Genomic DNA, 23,950 nt, shown 5'->3' with positions numbered 1-23,950 from the left:
ATGTACTGATATCCAGCGCCCTGCAGTTCATAAATAAGTTTACATCCGATCTATAGTTGCATTTCATGTAGAGACCGCTATGTTTGTTTTTTTATTTCAAGAAATTTGTATGGTTGATAGGCGAACAATTAAATGTTTTCATCCTGCAAGAATGAAATGCATACCAATTGTGTCAGATCTGCAACTCAATGATACATTCAGATGTGTTTACACTATTTATTCCTGATACTGTAAAACCACCAACCCCTTACAAATAAATGATAGAAACATTTTTTTATAACAATCTGTAATGACTATTGAGTACTGTCGTTTACAACCACCAGTCATTGCAAGTTATGGCTGGATTGTAGCAAGGTTAATCGTAACATAACATTCTCAAAAAAAAATCTTGTGCATGTCTTATTCATGAATTAGTGGGTTAATGTACCTAACGTTCCCCGTGCCAAGCAGTTGGTTCAGAAATGTCATTCTTCACAGACTAGACTCTAGTTTGACCTTAGCATCTGCCATATTCACAGCTCCGACCCTAGAGGTGTTAGACATGTGCTACCTCTGCAGTGCAGAACAACTCTTAATAAACAAGGATCAGGGAACATCTAACTGCTTTTATCTAGTCGAGATTTCGGCTTTAGAAATGCTACCGCATTTCAGGTTGAAGTCTTCAGAAATTGCAAAACACTTTTTTAAATTTAAGGCAGCACAAATCTGTTTGTATGTGACAGTGGGAAGTCACGTAACAAAGAACAGTTTTAACTTTTATTTTATTGGTAGTTTTGAGATGCAAAAATTTGCACGAGTGCAAATACCAAAAACCAAATTTGGACACTCGTTTTGACTATATTTTTACAAAATGGGAAAAACAGAGCTGAAATCCATTTGTCCTGAAGAATGGTTCAAAAACAAAGGCAGGTACTGCACGATTGTTCTCAGCTTTAGATGTAATGGTTGTGGTTTTAGGTCGTCTTCAGCAGTCTCAATGATAGTGTGAATTAAGTAGAAACTGCCTCATAATAAAACACAACAAAATGCCTCAATACGTTTATAATATTACAGTTCACTATTTAAATACAACTGTATCCAACATTGCTGCTAAGCACTGTACAATATTTGAAGTCATCACCACATCGACATGCTCCTCCAAATGACGTTTTGGATCCTGAAAGATAAAGATATAATCTATTAACGAATGACATAGTTTTCCAGGCAAGGTAGTAATTTTGTGAGTTTGCCACATTATTCCCGATCATTACAATTGTTAAATACCCAATAATAAGACCCTATATATTTTCCAATACCATATCAGTCCAATTTTATACAATATGAAAGTGTCTTGCAGCTTTAAAACAAAGCAATTTAAAAATGATTAAAACTATAGTTCTTGATTATAAAGGAAAATAATTTGTGAACCATATTTAAATCCCGAGTCTCTAAAATACATCTCAGACAATAATTCAGAGGAAGGATGCAGGTGGTAATTCTCAGCTAAAAAACCAGATTAATTACAGTTTAAAATTCATTGAAGGATGCCAACTGATTTTTTTTCCCCACAGACAAAATGAGTGAAAGCACAGAGGAACCATTTTCACTGATTTTTTGATCTCTCAATGATGTTCAAAGTGGATAAAATTAAGTTACTTCACACAGTTAAAGAATTGTGGTATAATGTACAAAAAATGTGGTTCTAAATGTTTAAAGACATTTTTGAAATTTTGTGTCTTTGTGTAATATTTTTTTTAATTGGAACTTCCGTAAATGATGATTTACTGGGTCCACGTTCAGAGATTTTACTGCAAGTAAACGGGAAAATATTATTTTTCACTTAAATTTATTTCACAGGCATGGCCACCAAATTAAGGCCCAGATCAAATAATCATTTTTAGCATGCACTATCGTTCAAACAAATTGCTGTAGATCTGTGGTTGTTGGTAGTGATGCCACAAGGACGGCAGATTTCAAGAGTCCAGATAGAACAATGAAATTCTTACTTGCTGCAGCACAACAGAATATGTAAACATGGTACAAACGAGAGAAAAAAAAGCTCAGTGTGTATATATACACATGCACACATACTCAAAAAACAAACAATTATAGTGCAATAATAATAATAGTCTGTTGTAGTTCAGAGCTTATTTGTTGTCGTGTTTAGTAGCCTGATGGCTGAAGGGAAGAAGCTGTTCCTGAACCTGGACGTTCCAGTTTTCAGACTCCTGTACCTTCTTCCCGATGGCAGTGATGAAATGAGTGTGTGGCCAGGGTGGTGTGGGTCTCAGATGTTGGCTGCCTTTATGAGGCAGCGCACCGATAAATTCCTTCGATGGTGGGGAGGTCAAAGCCGGTGATGGACTGGGCAGTGGTCACAACTTTTTGCAGTCTTTTCCGCTCCTGGACATTCAAGTTGCCGAACCAGGTCACAATGCAACCAGTCAATATGCTCTCCACCTGTAGAAGTTCAGGAGAATCCTCTTTGACATAACAAATCTCCGTAATCTTCTCAGGAAGTAAAAGCGCTGATGTGCTTTCTTTATAATTGCACCAGTGTGCTGGGTCCAGGAAAGATAAACGGAAATATGCACGCCCCGGAATTTGAAGCTTTTGACTCTCCACCATCGTCCCATTGATATGAACAGGATTGTGGGTCCTCATCCTTCCTCTTCCAAAATCCACAATCAGTTCCTTGGTTTTACTGATGTTGAGAGCCAGGTTGTTGAGCTGGCACCAATTGGTCAATCGGTCGGTCTCACTTCCATACTCTGAATCATCACCATCTGTAATTCATCCAACAACGGTGGTGTCATCAGCGAACTTGATGGAGTTCACACTATGTCCGGCTACGCAGTCATGAGTATAGAGTGAGTAGAGCAGGGGGCTGAGCACGCAGCCTTGAGGTGCTCCTGTACAGATTGTCAATGAGGATGAAGTATTTCCGCCAATTCGAACAGACTATGATCTGTGGATGAGGAAGTCGAGGACCCAATTGCAAGAGGGATGCACAGACCCAGTTCCGTGAACTTAGTAACCAGCTTTTTTTTTTGTATCAAAAAATTATTTATTTAAATTCCAACACGATACAAAAACCAAAAAAAACAAAATCGTGGTGACATACCCACCACCATCTTACGAAATCATCAAACAACTATTTTACAAATATTCTTATAACTACTGTACAATCACGGTAGGCGATCTGTATTGGGTCGAGGTTCTTGTCGAGGCAGGAGTTGATATGCTCCATAACCAATCGCTCAAAGCACTTCATCAACACGGACATTAGTGCCATTGGTCGGTAGTCGTTGAGGCACGTCATCTTACTCTTCTTCGGCACTGGTATTATTGAAGCCCTTTTAAAGCAGGTGGGAACCTTGGACCTCAATAGTGAGAGGTTGAAAATGTCCACAAATACTCCAGCCAGTTGGTCTCCACAGGTTTTGAGAACTCAACCGGGTATACCATCAGGTCCAGGTGCTTTCCGAGGGTTCACCCCCCTGAAGGATATTCTGACGTCAGCCTCTGTGACTATGACTGTAATACCATCAGGGCGCATGGGGGCTCGGGAAGGCACATCAGTGTTCTCCCTATCAACGCGTGCATAGAACGCATTGAGCTCGTCAGGAAGTGATGCTTCGCTGTCGTTTGAGCTGCCTCCTGATTTTGCTTTGTAGGAGGTGATTTCATTCAAGCCGTGCCACAGTTGCCGAACATTTGCCCCATCCTCCAGCTTAGAGCAGAAGTCCCTTTTGGCCTTTTTGATGGCCTTGTCCAGGTCGTATCTGGACTTCTTATAGTCCTCTGCGTCACTAGACCTGAATGCCCGGGATCTGGTCTTCAGAAGAATGCGGATCTTCTGGTTCATCCAAGGCTTCTGGTTAGGAAACACTCAGAAGGTTTTTGTTGGAACAGTCCTCCACACATTTTCTTATGAAGTCTGTAACGACTGTGGCGTATTCATTCAGGTAGGTTGCCGAGTCCTTGAACATTGTCCAGTCTACTGACTTCAAGCAGTCCTGGAGTTGTTCCTCTGCCTCCCCAGACCAGCTCTGTGCAGTCCTCACATCTGGGGGTGTGCTCTTCAGTTGCTGCCTGTATGCAGGAAGAAGCAGCACCACTGAATGGTCGGATTTCCCGAAGTGAGTGCGAGGGATAGAGCGGTAGGCATCCTTAATGGTCGTGTAGCAGTGGTCAAGGGTGTTTAATCCTCTGGTGCTGCAGGAGACATGTTGGTGGTAGGTTGGGAGTGATTTTTTCAGGTTGGCTTTGTTGAAGTCCTTGGCTATGGTGGTAAACGTCTCGGGGAAAGTTGTCTGGTGCTTGTTGATCATGGCGTGCAGCTCCTCCAATGCCAGACAGACGGACGTCTGCCTGGGGTGGGATATAGACCGCGGTCAGGATGATGGGTGAATTCCCTGGGTAGGTAGAGGGGGCGGCACTTCACCGCCAGGTGCGGAGAGCAGGAATTAGACAGAACTGCCACGTCTGTGCACCACGAAGAGTTGACCATGAGGCAGACGCCCCCTCCTCTCCCTTTCCCAGATGCGTGCGTACACATGTTATCCCACTTTCTCATCCACTCCATACACACTGGGTGCAATTTTCCAAGGGCCAATTAACCCACGAACTTGCATGCCTTTGGGATGTGGGTAGAAACCCACGAGGTCACAGGGAGAACGCGTAAACTCCACACAGACAGCACCTGTAGTCAGGATGGGACCCGGTTTTCTGGCGCTGCATGGCAGAGGCTCTACCAGCTATGCTGCCCTCCTTTAATGAACTTCAACTTTTTTGAGTTTTTAAGATGATCCAGCAGTTCAACAGTCACCATAACTGATACCAATTCTGTAATTCCAGTATTTAATTAACATATTTAAGTTCCCCAAATCTCATGTTGGAATTTGATCTTGAAACTCTTGACAACCCCAATTGGTTGCAAATTAAAAAATAAAGCAAACAATTGGAAATAAACCAGAAAATGGCGCATTCTTTTGTTTTTTGTACAAAAATCCAAAAATTCTGGTATGGAATATTTGATATTTTTTCAAAATTAATTAAAATAAAACTGGTACCAAAACCAGAATGGATCATTTTTGGAATATCGGAAGGTATCCCTGAATTAAACGTGTATCAGAAGAATTTATTCAATTACGGGCTAATAATGGGAAAAAAGCTCATACTTAAATTCTGGAAAAATGCGCCCACACCAACAATAAAAATGTGGACATCAAATATGTTTGAAACATTACATCTGGAAGAGATGAGATTCCTCTTAGCAGGTAAAGCAGACCAATTCCAAAAGACGTGGTCTACGTTTATGGACCTATTACAAGCATGAGGTGCAATAGTAATTTAAAAAATAAATAAATAAATAAATGGTATCAGGACCTGGCAATGGGAGGTAAAACAACAAAAACAGACTTGGTTGGTAGTCTTTCTGCGGAGTTTAATGTTATAATAGAGCGATTGTCCCTACTTTCTTTTTCTTTCTTTTCTAGGGTCTACTTTCTTACTTTACTTCCTTCTCTAACTTCTTTTCTAAGGGGCTTTCTTTTCCCAACACTCTCTTGCACTTCACGACTCTTGCGCACTTTCTTTACTTTCCTTACTTCTATCTTTTTCTTAAAGCTCAAAAAAATGAAGCGGTACAAAAAATGTATTAAGATATATGTGTTGTGTATTATTGTAATTTACCGTACTTCTAATAAAAATAATTAAAAAAAATAAAAATAAAAAAATAAACCAGAAAATGCTGGAATCATTCAGCAGGTCAGTTAGCTTCGATGGAAAGAGAAACGAGTCATATCAAAGATCCTTCATCAATACCTAGACATTAGGATTAAAGGTAGACACAAAATGCTAGAGTAACTCAGCGGGACAGGCAGCATCTCTGGAGAGCAGGAATAGGTGATGTTTCGGGTTGAGACCCTTTTTCAGACCCTTCTTGAGTCTGGAGAAGGGTCTCGACCCGAAATGTCACCCATTCCTTCCCTCCCTTCTCTGGGTAAAAGACCCTGTGCATTTCCCCCATGTTTTTATACACCTCTATAACATAAACCCAGATTCCGGTGTGGAAATAAAGTGAGAAACAGAGAGCATTTCAGGTGAAAGGCATGGTCAGAACTGGGAAAGAAAGTAAATGGGTTACTTTGTAGCTGTGGAGAGGGTGGCAACCAAATGGAGGACATCTGTAAAGAAATATATATACTGATGAAAGGTTGTATGGAGTTTGTACGTTCTGCCTGTGACCACATGGGTTTTCTTCGGGTGCTCCGGTTTCCTCCCACACTCCAAAGATGTACACGTTTGCAGGTTAATTGGCTTCGGTAAAGAATTGTAAATTGTAAATTGTCCCTAGTGTGTAGGATAGTGCTAGTGTACGGGGTGATTGCTGGTCGATGCAGACTCGGTGGGCCTAATGGCCTGTTTCTGCGCTGATGAGTACTTTTGTAACTGTGCCGGCGCCTTTGTGGTGACTCTTTTGTGTACTTTGTAGGCAAAAACAAAGTATTTCACTGCACCTAGCTAGGTACAAATGACAAAATATCATCATCATCATCATCAAGTCTAAAGTCAATAGCAATCTCAGAGTCTCCTCCCCTACATGCTAAACACAGGAGCTCTTCAAAGTAATCATCCAATTATTTCTCTTATGTAGCGAAGATCAAGTTAGCAATGAATGCAGTATAGTACACTAGTTTAGAGATACAGCATGGAAACAGGCCCTTCGGCCCACTGAGTCCATGCCGACACACTGGTTCCATATTGTCCCACTTTCTCACCCACTCTGTACACACTAGGGTCAATTTTAAAGCGACCAATTAACCAATAGAACTACTCGTCTTTGAAGTCTTTCCTCAAATGTTACTCAGTATTACATTTGTCTTATATGTGGAAATGTATAAAGAGAATCGATTGAAAGAATAAATCAGGTGACAATTGATTAGTTAATCTTATGCCTGCCTTCAGGCAAATAAATAATGTTTAAGAAATTAAATAATACCCAACATATGGAATAAAAACAAAACATGTTGGGAACATTCAGCAAGTCAAGTAGCTCTGCAATGAAAGAAACAGTTAACGTAAAAGGACACAAAGTGCTGGAGTAACTCAGCGGGTCAGGCAACATTTCTGAAGAACATAGATAGGTGACGTTTCTGGTCAGGACCTTTCCTCAGAGTGTGTTGACGTTTCGGTTCAATCATTTTTCATTGCAATATCGACAAAAGAATTGATTCCTACAGTAATTGGGATGCAAATTGTCGAAGGATCTTCAAATGAAGCCTCTTTCATAGAACAGGAACAAAAGAGGGGCGATCACTTTGTTGTTGGTACTACTGGCATCCTGACAGTCAGGATAAACTTGAGCAGCAGACATGTAGACATATTAGAGAGACACAAGAGTATTAGTACCAGAGCAGGATGGGATTTTGATTTGCTCAATATTAATGGGCGGCACGATGGTGCAGCGATAGAGTTGCTGCCTTACAGTGCCAGAGACCCGGGTTTGATTCTGACTACTAGTGGGTATCTCTACGGAGTTTGTACGTTCTCCCTCAATCCTACCTGGGTTTTCTACCGAATCTCCAGTTTCCCCCCACACTCCAAAGACATAAAAGTTTGTAGGCTAATTGGCTTGGTATAATTGTAAATTATCCTTAGTGTGTGTAGGATAGTGTTAATGTGCGAGGATCGCGGGTTGGCAAGGATTCGGTGGGCCAAAGTACCTGTTTCCACACTGTATCTATAAACTAAACTAGGACTGTTTTGAATGTGAAAGGGGGTGGAATTTTTAAGGTGCATCCTGGAGAAAGCTTTGATCAGGTATGTAGATATTCCGACTGGAAAAAAGGGCAGTACTGGACCTAATCTTAAAGATAGTCATAAAATGCTGGAGTAACTCAGCGGGTAAGACAACGTCTCTGGAGAAAAAGGATGAGTGGCGTTACGGGTCAGAACCCTTCTTCGGACTCTTAGGGAATGTAGCCGGGTCAGAGACTGGAGTGCCAGTGGGAGGACACTTCAGAGATAGTGACCATAACTCCAAGTCTGAAGAAGGGTCTCGACCCGAAACATCACCCATTCCTTCTCTCCAGAGATGCTGCCTGTCCCGTTGAGTTACTCCAGCATTTTGCGTCTATCCAAGTTTCAAGGTAGTCACAGAAAATAAAAATGGTGGACCTTGAAATTCAGGTTCTGAATGTGGCCTGAATTCAATAGCATAAGAGGAAATCTGGCAAAAGGATATTGAGAGCAACTACTTGAAGGTTGGTCTACAGTAAGTGGGAAGCATTTACATGTGAAATTGTAAAAAATCAAAGCCAATATGTTCCCATTAAAAACATGGCAGCAAATAAAAAGAAATATCTGCAAGGCCAGGGAACCTTGGATGTTAAGGAATAAGGAGGGCTGTATAAAAAATAGCAACCATATGACAGAAACAGAAAATCCCTTCAGAAGTGGAGATAGTGTGGGGAGGTTCAAATCTCATTATACTGGACTGCAAGCCAAAAAAGATTTGACACTTATAGTAATATAAATGATGGTTGGAAGCATTCCTGGCAGAAGGTTCTTAGTTCAAATCCCAACCAAAAACCTGAGAACAAAAGTCTAGACTAATGCTCAAATGAAAGGGGAGTATTGCACTTGTTGGATTGAGGCCGCTTCCACTTAGATTCATGGTCATACACCATAGAAATAGGCCCTTCACCCAAACGTGCTCATGCCTACAAACATGCCCCATCTACACTTGTCCCACCTGCCTGCGTTTGGTCCTATCCATGTACCTGCCCAAATGTCTTTTAAACATTGTGATAGTATCTGCCTCAACTACCTCCTCCAGCAGCTCGTTCCATACACCCACCACCCTTTGTGTAAAAACGTTGCCCCTCAGGTTCCTATTAAATCTTTACCTCCTCACCTCTGGTTGTCCTCTGGTTCTTGATTCCCCTACTAGTAAAATACTGTGCATTTACCCTATCTAATCCCCTCATGATCTTATACACCTCTACAAGGTCACTCCTCATCCTCATGCTCTCCAAGGAATAAACTCCTAGCCTTCTCAACCTCCTGGCAACTTCTCTGCATTCTTTCCAACTAAATAACATATTTCCGATAAAAGGTAACCCAAAACTGAACACAATACTCCAAATGTGGCCTCACCAAAGTGTGCAAACATAACCTCCCAACTTCTATACTCAATACTCTGACTGATGTGCCAAACGCCTCTTGACCACCCTGTCTACCTGTGATGCCACTTTCAAGGAACAATGTACCTGCACTCCTAGATCCCTGTGCTGTACAACACTCCCCAGAGCCTGCCATTCACTGTGAAATATGATCACATGACAATATTTCAAAGAGTAGGGGAGTAATCCCCAGAGTCCTGGACAACACTTATCTATGAATCAACATTCCTAAAACAGATTATCTAGTCATTATCACATTGCTCCTTTTGGGAGTTGTGTGTATGATGTACTTAAAATATTTCATTCACTGAAAAGTGCTTTATGATGTTCTGTAAAGGCAGTGGCATACAGCAAGGAAATAGGCCCTTTGGCCCAACCCGTCCATGCCGACCAAGATGCCCCATCTAAGCTAGTCACATTTGCTCAGGTTTGGTCCATATCCCTCCGAGGCGTTCCTATCCATGTACCTGTTCAAGTATCTTATAAATGCTATTATAGGAACTGCCTCAATTATTTCCTCTGGCAGCTCATTTCATATATCCACTACCTTCTGAATTAACAAGTTGCCCCTCAGGTTCATATTATATCTTTTCTCTCTCATGTCCTCCGGTTTTTGATACCCCTACCCTGGGTAAAAGACTCCATGCATTCATCCTATCATCCCCTCATGGTTTTATACACCTGTATATAAATGCACATTTTCCTTTCTTTTGCAGGAAGACATATAATTATCTCCAATATTTAAAAAAAGTCAGGACTGTACCTAGATGCAATTCATCCCAATCATTAATTTGGTTATTGTCAAACTGATAATGGAGAAAAGTAAGTTTCAGATTCAGGGTGGCACAGTGGCGCAGCGGCAGAGCTTCTGCCTCAAGCTCCAGAGACACGGGTTCAATCCCGACCTCAGATTGTTTGTGTGGAGTTTGCAGGTTCTCCCTATTAATGACTGCGTGGGTTTCCTCTGGGTGCTCCAGTTACCTCCCACATCCCAAAGACATGAGGGTTCGTAGGTTAATTGGCCTCTGTAAATTGCCCCTAATGTGTAGTGGGATAACTAATGTTAATGGGTGATCAATGGTTGGAGTGGACTCAGTGAACCAAAGGGCCTGATTCCATGCAGTATTTGAACTAAACAAAATTAGTCAGACAGTCCATACTTACTTGTTTTCCAACATTTTTAATTGCCAGTTGTTCAGGGGTCATTTTATCCTCTTCCTCAACAGCCTATTAAATAAACAAATATTCATGCATATATAATTTATAATCCCCAAAAAAAGAATTTAATGTAATTAACAGTAGTTTAAAAATAGGAATGAAATAAGAGATTAGTGCAGTTTTTTTTACCTTATTGTAGTTCTTGGCCAATTCTAGCATTTCTTTCACAACGGTTTCATTAAGTTTACAATGCTCACTGTAGTCCTGAAGTGTCAGCCCTTCCATCCAACTTTTCTTATGCAAGTTCAACAACATCTGTAGTGACAAATTCAAGTGATCTATTTATTGAGTAGCAGGAAGCAGAGTTTCAGCATACATGTGCTGGCCCCTCATAATATTACATAATTCAAAAATTGTGAATTCCAAAGTACCAATTGCACACGCATGCTTACACACACACACACACATGTACGCTTGCACACACATGTGCGCTTGCACACACACACATGTACTCTTGCACACACACACGTACGCTTGCACACACACATGTACGCTTGCACACACACACACACATGTACGCTTGCACATACACATGTACTCTTGCACACACACGTACGCTTGCACACACACACATGTACGCTTGCACACATGTACGCTTGCACACGCACATGTACTCTTGCACACACATGTACGCTTGCACACACACGCATGTACTCTTGCACACACACGTACGCTTGCACACACACACACATGTATGCTTGCACAGACACATGTACACACACATGTACGCTTGCAGACACATGTACACTTGCACACACATATGTACTCTTACACACACACATGTACGCTTGCACACACACACACATGTACGCTTGCACACACACATGTATGCTTGCACACATGTAAACACACACACATCCATCTCCTCTCCCCCCCACCCCCCCCCCACCCCTTTGGTGGACCTCAACAAGTCAGGCAGCATCTGTGAAGGAAACAGAGACATTTCCAATCAGGAAGGGTCCCAACCTGATATGTCATCTGTCCATTCCCTCCGCAGAAGATGCCTGACCCGCTGAGTTCCTCCAGCATTTTGTGTCTTGCTCATGGTTCCAGCATCTGCAGGTCTTTGTGTCATCATTTCCATTAACATTTATGCGATGACAGGATGGTCAAGCACCATTTGTTTTTTGTGTGTTAGGCAATCTAATTTCTGTAGAAATAAGGAACTGCAGATGCTGGTTTATGGCCTTGTTCATGACCTTAACGAAACATAAAATGACAAGTTCAAAAGGATGCATTTCAGTCCTGGCACAGTAGGCAGCTGGTAGAGCTGCTGTCTCACAGCGCCAGAGTCCCGGGTTTGATCCTGACCTCGGGTGCTGTATGTGTGGAGTTTGTACGTTCTCTCTGTGACCAAGTGGGTTTACTCCTGGTGTTCTGGTTTCCTCCAGCCTCCCAAAGACGTGCGGGTTTGTAGGTCAATTGGGCCTCTGCAAATTCATCCAGTCCCTACACACTAGGGACAATTTACAGAGGCCAATTAACCTTCAAACCCGGGTTTCTGGTGCTGTGAGGCAGCAGCTCCACCAACACTTAGAGACTTAGACAGCAAACTTAGTTTACAATCATGAGGTGTGTGTAGGCGGGAGTCATCCGCTGTTAACCTCTTGACAATCTTAGATACAACATGCTAAATGTGCAAAGATGTAAAGTGGTAAAAGTGTAAATCAAAAAGACAGAAAAAAGATTAATAATTACAATTACCTTTTGTTCAAGTTCATTTTTCCGATAGTTGATGGTGATAGAGTAGTAATGTCTGTTTAATCCATGAATCAAAGCCTAAAAGTACAAAATTCACAGCTTAACAATTGAAAGGGAACAGCTACATGACTAAGCTAACCTGCATATTTTGGTTGTTTCAAATTATCTGCTGAAAAAAATTGACAGAAGGTGAATTTGGCAACAAATTGATGTTCACACACGTTTTAAAAGCATACACAATTTGTATTTCTCACATCAAATTTACAATATCACAGTCAATTATGACCAGATTTGTTAGGTGTAATTCATTCATAAATTCATTTGAAATAAAACTTCAAATTTCTGCTACTCTTTTATGTATTAAAAAAATAGAATTAGCTTGCACACAAGATGTTGATGAGAACGCACTTGGAGTATTGTGTTCAGTATTGGTTACCATGCTTAAGAAAGACGCCACTAAGCTGGAAAGAGTACAGAGAAGATTTACAAGGATGTTGCCAAGAATCAAGGGCTGAGAGGTTGGGCAGATGAGGACTTTATTTCTTGGAGCACAGATTGCTGAGGGGTGATCTTATGGTGATGTATAAAATCACGAGGAAAAATCGACAGGGTGAGTCTTTTTTCCAAGATAAGAAATCAAGAACCAGACGACTGGTTTAAGGTGAGAGGGGAGAATTTAACAGAAATCACCACAGTGTGGTGAGTAAATAAAACGAGTTGCCAGAGGAAGTAGTTGAATCAGGTACAATAATAACAGTTAATAGACACAAACTGCTGTAGTAACTCAGTATTTTCAGATGCATCTCTGGAGAACATGGATAGGCCACGTTTCGGGTCTCTTCTACTTGTTGTAAACCAGCATCTGAAGCTCCTTGTTTCTAACATTTAAAAGACATTTGGACAGGTATATGGATAGGAAACGTTTAGACGAATACTGGACCAGGTGCGTCCCCCAAAGCAACATTCCAACACTGACCCATAGCCCCCAACTGCGCAAGCGCCGCTGACGGGTTCCCGTTGTGATGCCAGAGATCCCTGTTGTAACGCGAGTCACGGCAACCCTCCCCCAACTGCGCAGGCGCGGCCGGCAAGTGGGAGCGAGACGGCGACACTTTTAATGTTCAAAATGGCAATAACCTGTAAAATATAAGATCAATGTCTCCTTCTTCAGTCCCATATTCCCCATCTCCATTATCCTCCCTCTCCCCACCCTCCACCAACCCTTCTCTGCTTTCTCCCCTCACCCCCTCCCTCCTCTCCTCCCTCTTCCGTCCCTTCCTCCATTACCTCGCCATCCCTCTTCCTACCCCTATCCTTCTCCATTCCCTCATCCCCAGTACTCCCTCCCCCTCTTCACCCTCCCTCTTCTTTCCCCTCTCCTCCTCCCCTTCCCCATTCCTTCCCTCACCTCTCCCTCTCCTTCCCCCTACCCTCAGTCACTCCCTCCTTCTCTCCATAACCACTCTCCCTACCCCCCTCCTCTTTCTCTATCCCCCTGCTCCCCCTCACCTCCCCCTATCCCACCCCCACTCTCCCTCCTCACCTCCCCCACTGCCCTCTTCTCCCTCTATCCCCCCTCCTCCCCACTCTCCCTCCTCACCTCCCACACCTTCCCCTCCCACACCTTCCCCTCCCCCTCCTCTCCCTCTGTCCTCATGCTCCCCCACTCCTCACCTCCCCTCTATCCCACGCCCTCACAATGAAAATCGCAATGGGTTTTTTTTAAATGAAATTCTCAATGAAAATCGCGCTTTTTCTTTAAAATAACCTAAAGACAATGTTAGCCGTTAATGAAAATGGAAAAACTTGATTAAACGGGATTTTTCATTAGAATAAAATCAATGTCAATGAAAATGCTGACTTTGTTTTCAAATGATATTCGGGATCACATTTTGACGTCATTGTGACGTCGAACGCGGCTGACGAGTAGGGCAAGTGTAAAAATGGTTTTGTAAAGTGGGTTTTGTAAAGTTTAAAATGTCAATGACTTGTAAAATATAACACCAATCTGAACAAAACTTGTTACAGCACATCACAGGACAATGGTGAGTAAGGTGGGCCAAAAATTGTTGCGCTATCATGTACCATTTTTCCGGAGTTCCGAGAACACACGCACACGCACGCATTTATACGTAAAAACAAGATGAGAGTAATATACTAGACCAAGTGGGACCCTTTGGGCTCCGTCCCCCAACGCGCAGGGAGGGAGGGAACGGCGTCGGCGATCACCCCGGAGATAGGCACCCCCTGGAGCCAATCACCCCCATCATCCCCCCAAATGGAAAATTCTGGAATTTACGGAGCCAATCAATCGTCCCCATCCGTGTTGGGTGGGGGAGGAGCGCAATCACCTCCCCCCCATCACACCCCCACAAGGAAAATTCTGGATTTTTTTTTGTAAAGAAACCTCTGCCCTATTCCACCCCCCACAATGAAATGTGGAGCTCCCCCCCCCCCATCCCAACCCACCACAAGGAAAATCGCAACCTCTCCCCTATTCACCACCCCACAGTGAAAAAACCTCCTCCCAAGAAATCTTGTTTGCTGCTAAATGAGATTCCATTGTGAAGTACCCATTCCCCCAACCTGTTCCCCAACGCAATAATCACCCATAGCCCCCAACTGCGCAGGCGCGGCTCATACACTCCGTCCCCCTCATCTTCACCCTCCCTCTTCTCCTCTTCCCCTCCTCCACTCCCTCCCTCACCTCTACCTCCCTCTCCGTTTCCCTACGCTCAGTCACTCCCTCCCTCACCTCTCCCCTTTTGCACTCCCCCACTAAACACAATGCCAAATCAAACCTTAAAATAACCCAATTACACTGTTAGTCGTCAATGAAAACGTAAGGATTCGAATAAAATCTCTCTCTCTCTTTTTTTTAAGTTAAAAATGTGAATAATACCGGAGATAGGAGCCCCCCGGAGCCACAGGGAAAATTCTTGTCGGGTGGAGGACTGTGAGATCCCAATGTGACATCATAGCTTCAACTGCCAGCAACTGCCAGCATGTGGAATGTTCACAGCAGCGTATGTAAATGAGATCCCATTGTGATTGGAGGACTGTGAGATGCCATTGTGACATCATCACTGGAAGCTGCCAAAAACTCACAGCAGTCACAGTTATTCTTCTCAAACTGGACTTTTTGAAACTTGTAAATATCAATAACTTGTAAATATCAATAACGTGAAATATAACATCAAATCTGAAGGAAAGATGACAGGAATGTATAAGGAAACCACGGGATAAAGGTGGTGCAAAAATTTTAGCGCTACCGTTTACCGTTTTGGCATAGTTCCAGGATCATATGGGACAACAAACACAAACAAACAAATATAGATAGAAACAAGACGAGAGTTTTAGTAACATATAGATACTAGACCAAGTGCAGATCAGTTGGGCCCGCTCCCCCAATGCAATATTCCACCAAACTGCGCATGCGCAGCTGCCGCATTCATAGTTATGCCGCTGAAAGCTGAAATTTAAGTTAAAGTTAATAAAGTGAATAGAGGACCCCTGGAGGCATTTGTAAAGTATAAGGAAACTTACCCGTGAAGCCATTGGGTCCCCGATGTGAGGCCAGGCAGGAATACGCGAAAATTAAAAAATGGCGATTAAAAAAAAAAATTTGGGCAGGGCAGGGCAAGGGCAAGTGGAAAAGTGGTTTGAAAAATGATTTTTGTAAAGTTTAAAATGTGAATAACTTGTAAAATATTCCATCAATCTGAACAAAACTTGTTTCATTTACTTCACAGGACAATGGTGAGTAAGCTGGGCCAAATATTGTAGCGTTTTGGCGGGGTTTCGGGAACATATGCACACACGCGCATATATACGGACAAACAAACAAGATGAGAGTTTTAATAATATATAGATAGATAGATTGGCCAAAAACAAGCAACTGCGACTAGCTTAGATGGGGCATCTTGGCCGACATGGATGAATTGGAATGAGGGGCCTGTTTCTATGCTGTATGACTATGACCCATGCAAGGACTAACTTCAATGATACTTTGTTGACTTTAAGGTGGATTCTGTCTGACCTCGCCAAACCTTTTCTGAATCAAAAGTAGACAAAAAAGCTGGAGAAGCGCAGCGGGTGATGCAGCATCTATGGAGCGAAGGAAATAGGCAACATTTCGGGTCAAAACCCTTCTTCAGACTGATGTGAGGGTGGGGGGAGGGGGGGAGGAAGAAAGGAAGAGGTGGAGCCAGAGGGCTGAGGAGAGCTGAGAAGGGGAGGAGAAAGTAAGGACTACCTAAAATTAAAGAAGTCAATTTTCGTACTGCTGGGGTGCAAACTGCCCAAGCGAAATATGAGGTGCTGCTCCTTCAATTTACGGTGGTCCTCACTCAGGCCATGGAGGAGGCCCAGGACAGAAAGGTCGGATTCGGAATGGGAGGGGGATTTGAAGTGCTGAGCCACCGGGAGATCAGGTTGGTTATTGCGAACCGAGCGGAGGTGTTCGGCAAAACGATCGCCAAGCCTACGCTTGGTCTCACCGATGTAGAGCAGTTGACATCTAGAGCAGCGGATGCAATAGATGAGGTTGGAGGAGGTGCAGGTGAACCTCAGCCGCACCTGGAAAGACTACTTGGGTCCCTGAATGGAGTCAAGGGGGGAGGTAAAGCGACAAGTGTAGTATTCCTTGCGGTTGCAAGGGAAAGTGCCCGGAGAGGGGGTGGTTCGGGTGGGAAGGGACGAATTGACCAGGGAGTTACGGAGGGAGCGGTCTCTGCGGAAAGCAGACAGGGGAGGAGATGGGAAGATGTGGCAAGTGGTGGATCTTTTCTGAATCAATGTTGGTGTTAATAGAGGAAATGGAGGATGATGATATTCACTCATTTTTCTTTGCCATGGGAAGCTTCTGGCCTTACTGTAATGTTGCCGAGACAAGGTTCCTAACGAGTCGCACAGGATCAAATCTTCCAACATCAAGGTTCAGTAAAAGCTGAATAGTGATGCTGCTGGAGTGGCATTTGATGCACTGTCAAGGAAATGTATGTATCTGATGACACAATGAATATTAAGGCATGCACTGATTACATTACCTCTATTATTTTTAAATAAAGCATATTTTTGAAAAAAAACAAAACATTTCCAGCAGTGTGCCGCAGAGATATTCTCCAATGAACCTGCCACAAAGCTTTTTAACAATAGTTTTACAATGTGGTGACCCAATGAACAAACTGCTGAGAAGGGAAGCGAAGAGTAATTTTCTTGTGCAATTTGTATCTATCAAAATATAATTCATTCAAAAAGTACACTAAATATTATTTTTGCACTGGGATTTATAATTCACATACATGCCTTTTTTTCAAATAACACAGTACAGCTGTCTGCATCCATCTTACCAACCAAATTGTTTTAAAGAGACCTGGAACTAGGTCAAAATATTGACATTGACAGCAATAGCATGCCATGTGTAAATATTGATGCATAGAGTTCTTTAAAAAGTGCAATAAATAATTTTTAGATGTCCCTGAAAAGTTGTGCTCTGTGGACCGTCAGTGACTTAGTTAATCTACCCAAAAGTAAATCATATTTTCCTTTTATATCTTTTGGGACTAAGAAAATTTCCACCCGTATTAATCAAAGAATCTCTCCTTGTTAAAATATCCTATGTTTAAAATGTATTTTACAACAGAAGCATCAAGTTCATGCTGTGGACCAACCAACCTAAGAAAGAATCAGTTGTACACTATAAACAATGAAAAATAAATTAATTAAACACTGATCTTGCTACAATAAATGACTTTTTGACTTGTATGATACACAGCTCAATTAATTGGTGAGCTAATTAATATTCATGGAGTATAAAGGCCTTAACGTCATCAAAGATCACATTTATGTATTGAAATATTTCAGAAGAGTTTTTGTTACAGCAATTAGTGAGTAAAACTGATGGAGGCTTTCAACGTTAATTAAACATGGAAGTTACATGATAAAAAAAAATCTTTGCAAAAATATTCAGATGATTAAATTTTAATTACAATTAAGCCATTGCCTTGCCATTGACCAGCAAGGGTTATGGTTGTTGGAACCACTTGGAGTCTTCAGCACAATTTGCAAATCACCACCATAAAATTAAGTATGTGCATCGTTTAAATATAATTGAAATGAAATGTGATTAATAGTTTTAATCAGTGATTTTTTTGTGACAGAACGTATGATAACTCTAAAATGTTATAAACTGGATTTTCACCTTTTTATAATTTTTAATATTACAAAAAGAATAGCGTAGAAAATAAAATGTATTAATCAAATTAGGTGTTCAGGCCCTTCAACAGCTTAAGCAGCTTATCAGACATCGATCCACCATAGACACCGACAGCAAGGAATGATATGCGTACCGACATCTTTTATTCTACAAAAATATGCACTCGTTTTAATAGAGACACTGGGAACTGCAGACACTGGAATCTTGAGCAATAGAGAAAGTGCTGGAGGAACACAGCGTGTCAGGCAGCATGATGGGATGGGAGATTGCAACCTTCACGTGGTCCACCCTGTTTCAACTAATGCAATCAACCCGACGTGCACAAATAGATGTAGTGTTTTGGTGCCTACAACTTTAGGCTGTGCACGCCATACGCAAGAGGAAGGCAGCAAGATACAAGGATCCAAAGCTGAAGAAGGGTCACAACCCCAAACGTTGCCTGTCCATTCCCTCCACAGGTTCAGCCTATCCCGCTGAGTTCCTTCAGCATTTTGTGTTTTACCGATGCAAAGAACTGCAGGTGCTGGTTTACAAACAAAACCTAGGTTCTGGAGTAATTCCACAGGTCAGGCAGTATCTATGGAGATACATTCTGAGGAAGTATCCTGAAGGGTCCCCACCCAAAACGTCACCTATCCATGTCCTCCAGAGATGCTCGACACAAAAAGCTAGAGTAACTCAGCAGGGCAGGCAGCATCACCGGAGAGAAGGAACGGGTGACGTTTCGGGTCGAGACCCTTCTTCAGACTGGTTAGGGATAAGGGAAACAAGATATGTAGTGATGTGGAGAGATAAAGAACAATTAATGAAAGATATGCAAACAAGTAACGATGATAAAGGAAACAGGCCATTGTAAGCTGTTTGTAGAGTGAAAATGAGAAACTAGTGTGACTTGGGTGGGGGAGGGATAGAGAGAGAGGGAATGCTGGGGCTACCTGAAGTAAGAGAAATCAATATTCATACCACTGGCTGTAAGCTGCCCAAGCAAAATATGAGATGCTGTTCCTCCATTTTGCGTTTATCCTCACTCTGACAATGGAGGAAACCGAGGACAGAAAGTTCTGTGAAGGAATGGGAAGGAGAATTAATGTGTTCAGCAACCGGGAGACCAGGTTGGTTCACGCGGGCTGAGCGATGTTCCGCAAAACGAGCGCCCAGTCTGCGTTTGGTCTCTCCGATGTATGGGAGTCCACATCTTGAACAACGGATACAGTAGATGAGGTTGGAGGAGGTGCAAGAGAACCTCTGCCTAACCTGAAAGGACTGCCGGGTCCCTGGACATAGTCGTGGCAAGAGGTATAGCGACAGGTGTTGCATCTTCTGCTATGCAGGGGAAGGTACTTGGGGAGGGGGTGCTTTGGGTGGGAAGGGATAAATTAACCAGGGAGTTGCAGAGGGAACGGTCTCTGCGGAAGGCGATGGGAGATGGGAAAATGTGGCTAGTGGTGGGAACCCACTGGAGGTGGCGGAAATTTCGGAGGATTATGTGTTGTATGCGACGGCTGATGGGGTGGAAGGGAAGGTAAGGACTAGGTGGACTCTGTCTCTGTTGCGACTTAGGGGGAGGGGGAGCAAGGGCGAAGCTGCGGGGTACCGAGGAGACACGAGTCAGGGCCTCATCTATGATGGGATGTGAACCCCTGTTCCGTAAAGATTGAGGACATCTCACCCATTCCTTCTCTCCAGAGGTGCTGCCTGTCCGCTGAGTTACTCCAGCTTTTTGTGGAAATCTCCTGCAGAGATGCCGCATGACCCGCTGAGTTACTCCAGCACTTTTTGTGTTTTTTATGCTTTGGGTTTTGCACTGAATTTTAATAGTAACTAGACCAAGTTGCATACTTCAATGTATTTCAGCCAAGATATGCTGATGATAAAAGAAACGATTGCTTATCATGATGGAATGAGTGCCAATCCAACCTGAAATGGCTCTCTACAGATGCTGCCTGACCCACTGGGTTACTCCAGCAATTTGTGTTTTGCTCAAGATTCCAGCATCTGCAGTTCCTCGTCTCCTGAGTGCTTTATTGCTTTATGCTACTTCTGTTTGAATGTTCCTGTAACTCGCTCATTCAAGTAGAGTGTAATCCAATGATTCAATTATACTTTATTGCCACATGTACCTATGTACAGTGAAATTATTTGTTTTTGCATACAATACATAAAGTACACAAAGAATCTTCATGTATTTGGCGCCGACAAAGGTACAAAAGTCCTCATTAGCGTCCCGATGGTCCCTCGGCGCCCCCCCTCAGTCTCTCTTTGTTCTCAGCCCCCCCGGTCCTTCCTTGTTCTCGCCCCACTGGGTCTCTCCTTGTTCTCGGCGTCACCCCCTCCCACCTCACCACCTCACCACCTCATTGATAAAGGAGAGTCTTTGGCAAATCAAGTGCCTCACTGGTCTCTGAATAACCACCCTCTGGGCTGGGACTGTGACCACAGTACTTCTGTAATCCTTGGAGCTATTTTCAAAGATTTTTAACTCTTTTGGAATAGAAGGGGGCATGTACATTATGAAAAGTCACACTTATGTACAGTTGCAGTTATTAATGCAAAGGGCACAACAATACTTCCCTTGCACTAGATTAGCTCCGGCTACAGAAAGCCATTATCCTGTAGTAATGATTTGGAACAATGTCATGAAATTAACAAGAGAGGTCATTACTGCACAGTCATCAAAGGGTCATGGAACTAGTCTCATGAAACATGCATGCATGGGCTTGTCTATGCCCAGTCAAAACCCCAGGCACATTTCTGCTCATTATCTTTTACACTTTCGTAGACTTCAACAAAAGTACAACATAAAACAGTAAGCACAGAACAATAAAAATCATCATGCTTAGTATTATAGAATACTTTTCTTCAACACAATAATTGCAGCTTGAAATCCAGGTAGTGTTACAAGGTAGGATTGCTTTCATCGACCAGGGAATTGAACACATTAAGTCATATTGTACCTAATAATATGACTCCATATAAAGTACCATTGATATTGCAACTTCCGCAGGTATTTGGTTAGGCTGTATTTGTAGTATTGCATACAGTTCCGATTGTCCCCATTATAGGAAGGATGCGGAGGCTTTGGAAAGGGTACAGGAGAGGTTTGCAAGAACAATGACTGGATTAGAGAGTATTAGCTATAAGGAGTGGTTGGACAGACTTGGATTAAAAAAAAAATTTTTTTTGCAAAGCCAGAAATTGAGGGGAGGCGCGATAGAAGTATATAAAATGATGAGAGGCGTAGATAGGATAGACAGTCAGAACCTTTTTCCCCAGGGATGGAAACGTCAAAGACTTTAAGGTGAGAGGCACAATGTTTAAAGGAGAAGTGAGATGCAAGTTTTTTTACAGAGAGTGATGGGTACCTGAAACCCACAGCCAGTGGTGGTGGTGGTGGAAGCAGATACAATAGAGGCATTCAAGAGGCTTTTAGATAGGCACATGGATATGCCGGAAATAGAGAAATATGGATCATGTGCAGGCAGAGGAGATTAATTTATGTTGGTATCATGTTTGACCAGACACTGTGGGCCGAAGGGCCTGTTCCTATGTTCTATGAGTCAACAAAAGGTTGGTTCCAACATGGCTAAAATGGTCAAGTGGTACAAACTCTCAAGACTTCAGAGAATACGAGGTTCCATTTGAGTCAACCTGCACAATATGATGTGCGTATTCACAAATAATTTGAACCATGAATTTACAGCTGGACAAATGTACCTGGATAGATGGCTTGTTGAGATGTCCAAGATTTGAAGTCGTTTGTCTCGGTTCATGTCCCAACACCATCATATTTGCATTGATCAGTCTAAAGGCGTCAATAACAACCTTTTGGAAGGAAAGAAAAATAACATTATTTTGTTTCAGTTCAAGAGAACTTTGGTGTCACATCTGGCTCTGGCTCCCGTCCAGACAAAGACTTAATGAAAAGCCAAGTAGAAGGAATTTCCTGCTGCTTGTGCCATCCGCACACCTCTTTATAACTTGTAATGCGAGGTGACATCAATTAAACACATAATTTGTATGCAACATCAATAGGGGAATATACAGTTATGAAAGTATGTTTGCTCATCTGACAACCTATTTACATAAATTGTTATAACCCATATCTTCCCAAAATATGCGACGTACTTCATTTATATTATCTTAGTACAATAACTGAATAATTTGTTGTTCTTACATATATTAATCAGCCAGATAGCATCTAATCAACATGAATGACAGCAAGCAAATAATACTGAAAGTGAGCACAGGCTAAGGGATTATATGGAAAGCCCAGACCTGTCACATCAATGAAATGATCACAACACTCGAAATGACAACAAAATTATAGCCAGCAAGGAACTCCCTCTTGCATTCTACTCCAGTCATAAGCCTCTGCTTACCCATTTCAACAAAATAGTCTGTTGCTTGTCTAATAGATTTAGATGGCCCTCATCAGAGTTACAATCAGAACAAAAACAAAGGATGATAAACTGAAGGCAAGGTCACCACTGATCCACGACAGGTCACTTTCTAGCTAGCTTTGCAGTATCAATAAAATATTAATGTAGACACATTCATGATATTACACAAACTAAGACTGCCTAATGTTATTCATCCATAATGACAGAAAACATTGTTTGTTTCAGCAAAATGACAGTTTTTACCCTCTCTCCGACTATATATCCAAGCCCACAACAAGGCTCGTCTCTGGTGACATTGGATACAATCTTCTCTCAGCTCAAGAGTTTCCAGTGTCAACACAAATCAGCTTCTGCTTTGGAAGACAATCATTGCCTTAATTAAGCCCTTATTAACTCATTTTACCCAGAGATAACAGCACTCACTGTCCCAGGTGGATTCAGTTCACGTTCCTCCAGAGTTACAGTATCTGCTTTAAATTATATTCATAACTTCTATTTTTATGATAAAGGTATGAAATATTCAGTTTAAGTTCAGTTTGCATATCATGATGGGTGATCACTGTGAATCTGAAACAAATTGCATTGAAGATGGATTTAAGGCAAAACGTGTGTTTAAAAGCAGAATTTGACTGTTTTTTTGATCCTCTGTACTGGTTTATTTAAAGAATATATCAGTGAATAACAGTGAAATTACCATATTTGATTCAATTTGAATTCTCATCTTTAATTCAATTTAAATCAATATAAAACCAATAACCAAATCTACAGTATCTGTAAGCACATTATATACCTGTTAAAATTTATTCTAAATTGGTTGCACACGAATGCCGAGAGCCATCTTGTGATTAATTTTGCAGATTTTTTTTTTGTTTTTTGCTTTGACATATGTTCTGCCATTGAATGTCATCGAAAAATTACAATGCTGTCATTGTCTTGTCGTCTTGTCTGCAAAATTTGAGATGTTACATTTAATTCCCTCATGCAAATCATTGGTATATATACCGTAAATGGCTGTGGCCCAAGCACAGATCCCTGCAGCAGCCTACACGATTCTGAGAAAAGGGTGTTTTTCATCACATTGCAGAAACAAGGTCTTGCAGATGCTGGCTTATATTTTTAAAAAAGACACAAAGTGCTGGAATGACTTGGGTCACATGCAGGTGTGGATTGAGGAATTCACAGAACACAGAGAGGTGATATTTTGGATCGGGCTCTTCTTCAGTCTGAAGAAGGGTCCGGACCTG

At 42.1% G+C, this 23,950-nt stretch overlaps 1 protein-coding gene across 4 annotated transcripts in view; it reads right to left on the bottom strand.

Moving 5' to 3' along the window:
* Positions 1-202: 202 nt before the first annotated feature.
* psmd14 (proteasome 26S subunit, non-ATPase 14) overlaps positions 203-23,950 on the bottom strand; it is an 82,105-nt gene continuing 58,357 nt past the window's right edge. For 3 of the 4 annotated variants that reach the window (XM_033024149.1, XM_033024151.1, XM_033024148.1), the window contains exons 7-11: positions 22,021-22,128; positions 12,093-12,167; positions 10,518-10,643; positions 10,335-10,397; positions 743-1,156 (exon numbers count right to left, since the gene is read on the bottom strand). In XM_033024149.1, the coding sequence (XP_032880040.1) occupies positions 1,058-1,156; positions 10,335-10,397; positions 10,518-10,643; positions 12,093-12,167; positions 22,021-22,128 (471 nt within the window). In that variant the 3' untranslated portion in view covers positions 743-1,057. Of the gene's footprint in view, positions 1,157-10,334; positions 10,398-10,517; positions 10,644-12,092; positions 12,168-22,020; positions 22,129-23,950 lie in introns of all 4 variants that reach the window. The other variant, XM_033024150.1, reaches the window with a different exon arrangement.

The sequence above is a fragment of the Amblyraja radiata genome, chromosome 7 (genome assembly GCF_010909765.2).
Source record: "Amblyraja radiata isolate CabotCenter1 chromosome 7, sAmbRad1.1.pri, whole genome shotgun sequence".
Classification (NCBI taxonomy): domain Eukaryota; kingdom Metazoa; phylum Chordata; class Chondrichthyes; order Rajiformes; family Rajidae; genus Amblyraja; species Amblyraja radiata.
The sequence above is the reverse complement of the archived record's forward strand: the minus strand, read 5'-3'. Positions and strand labels throughout refer to the sequence as shown.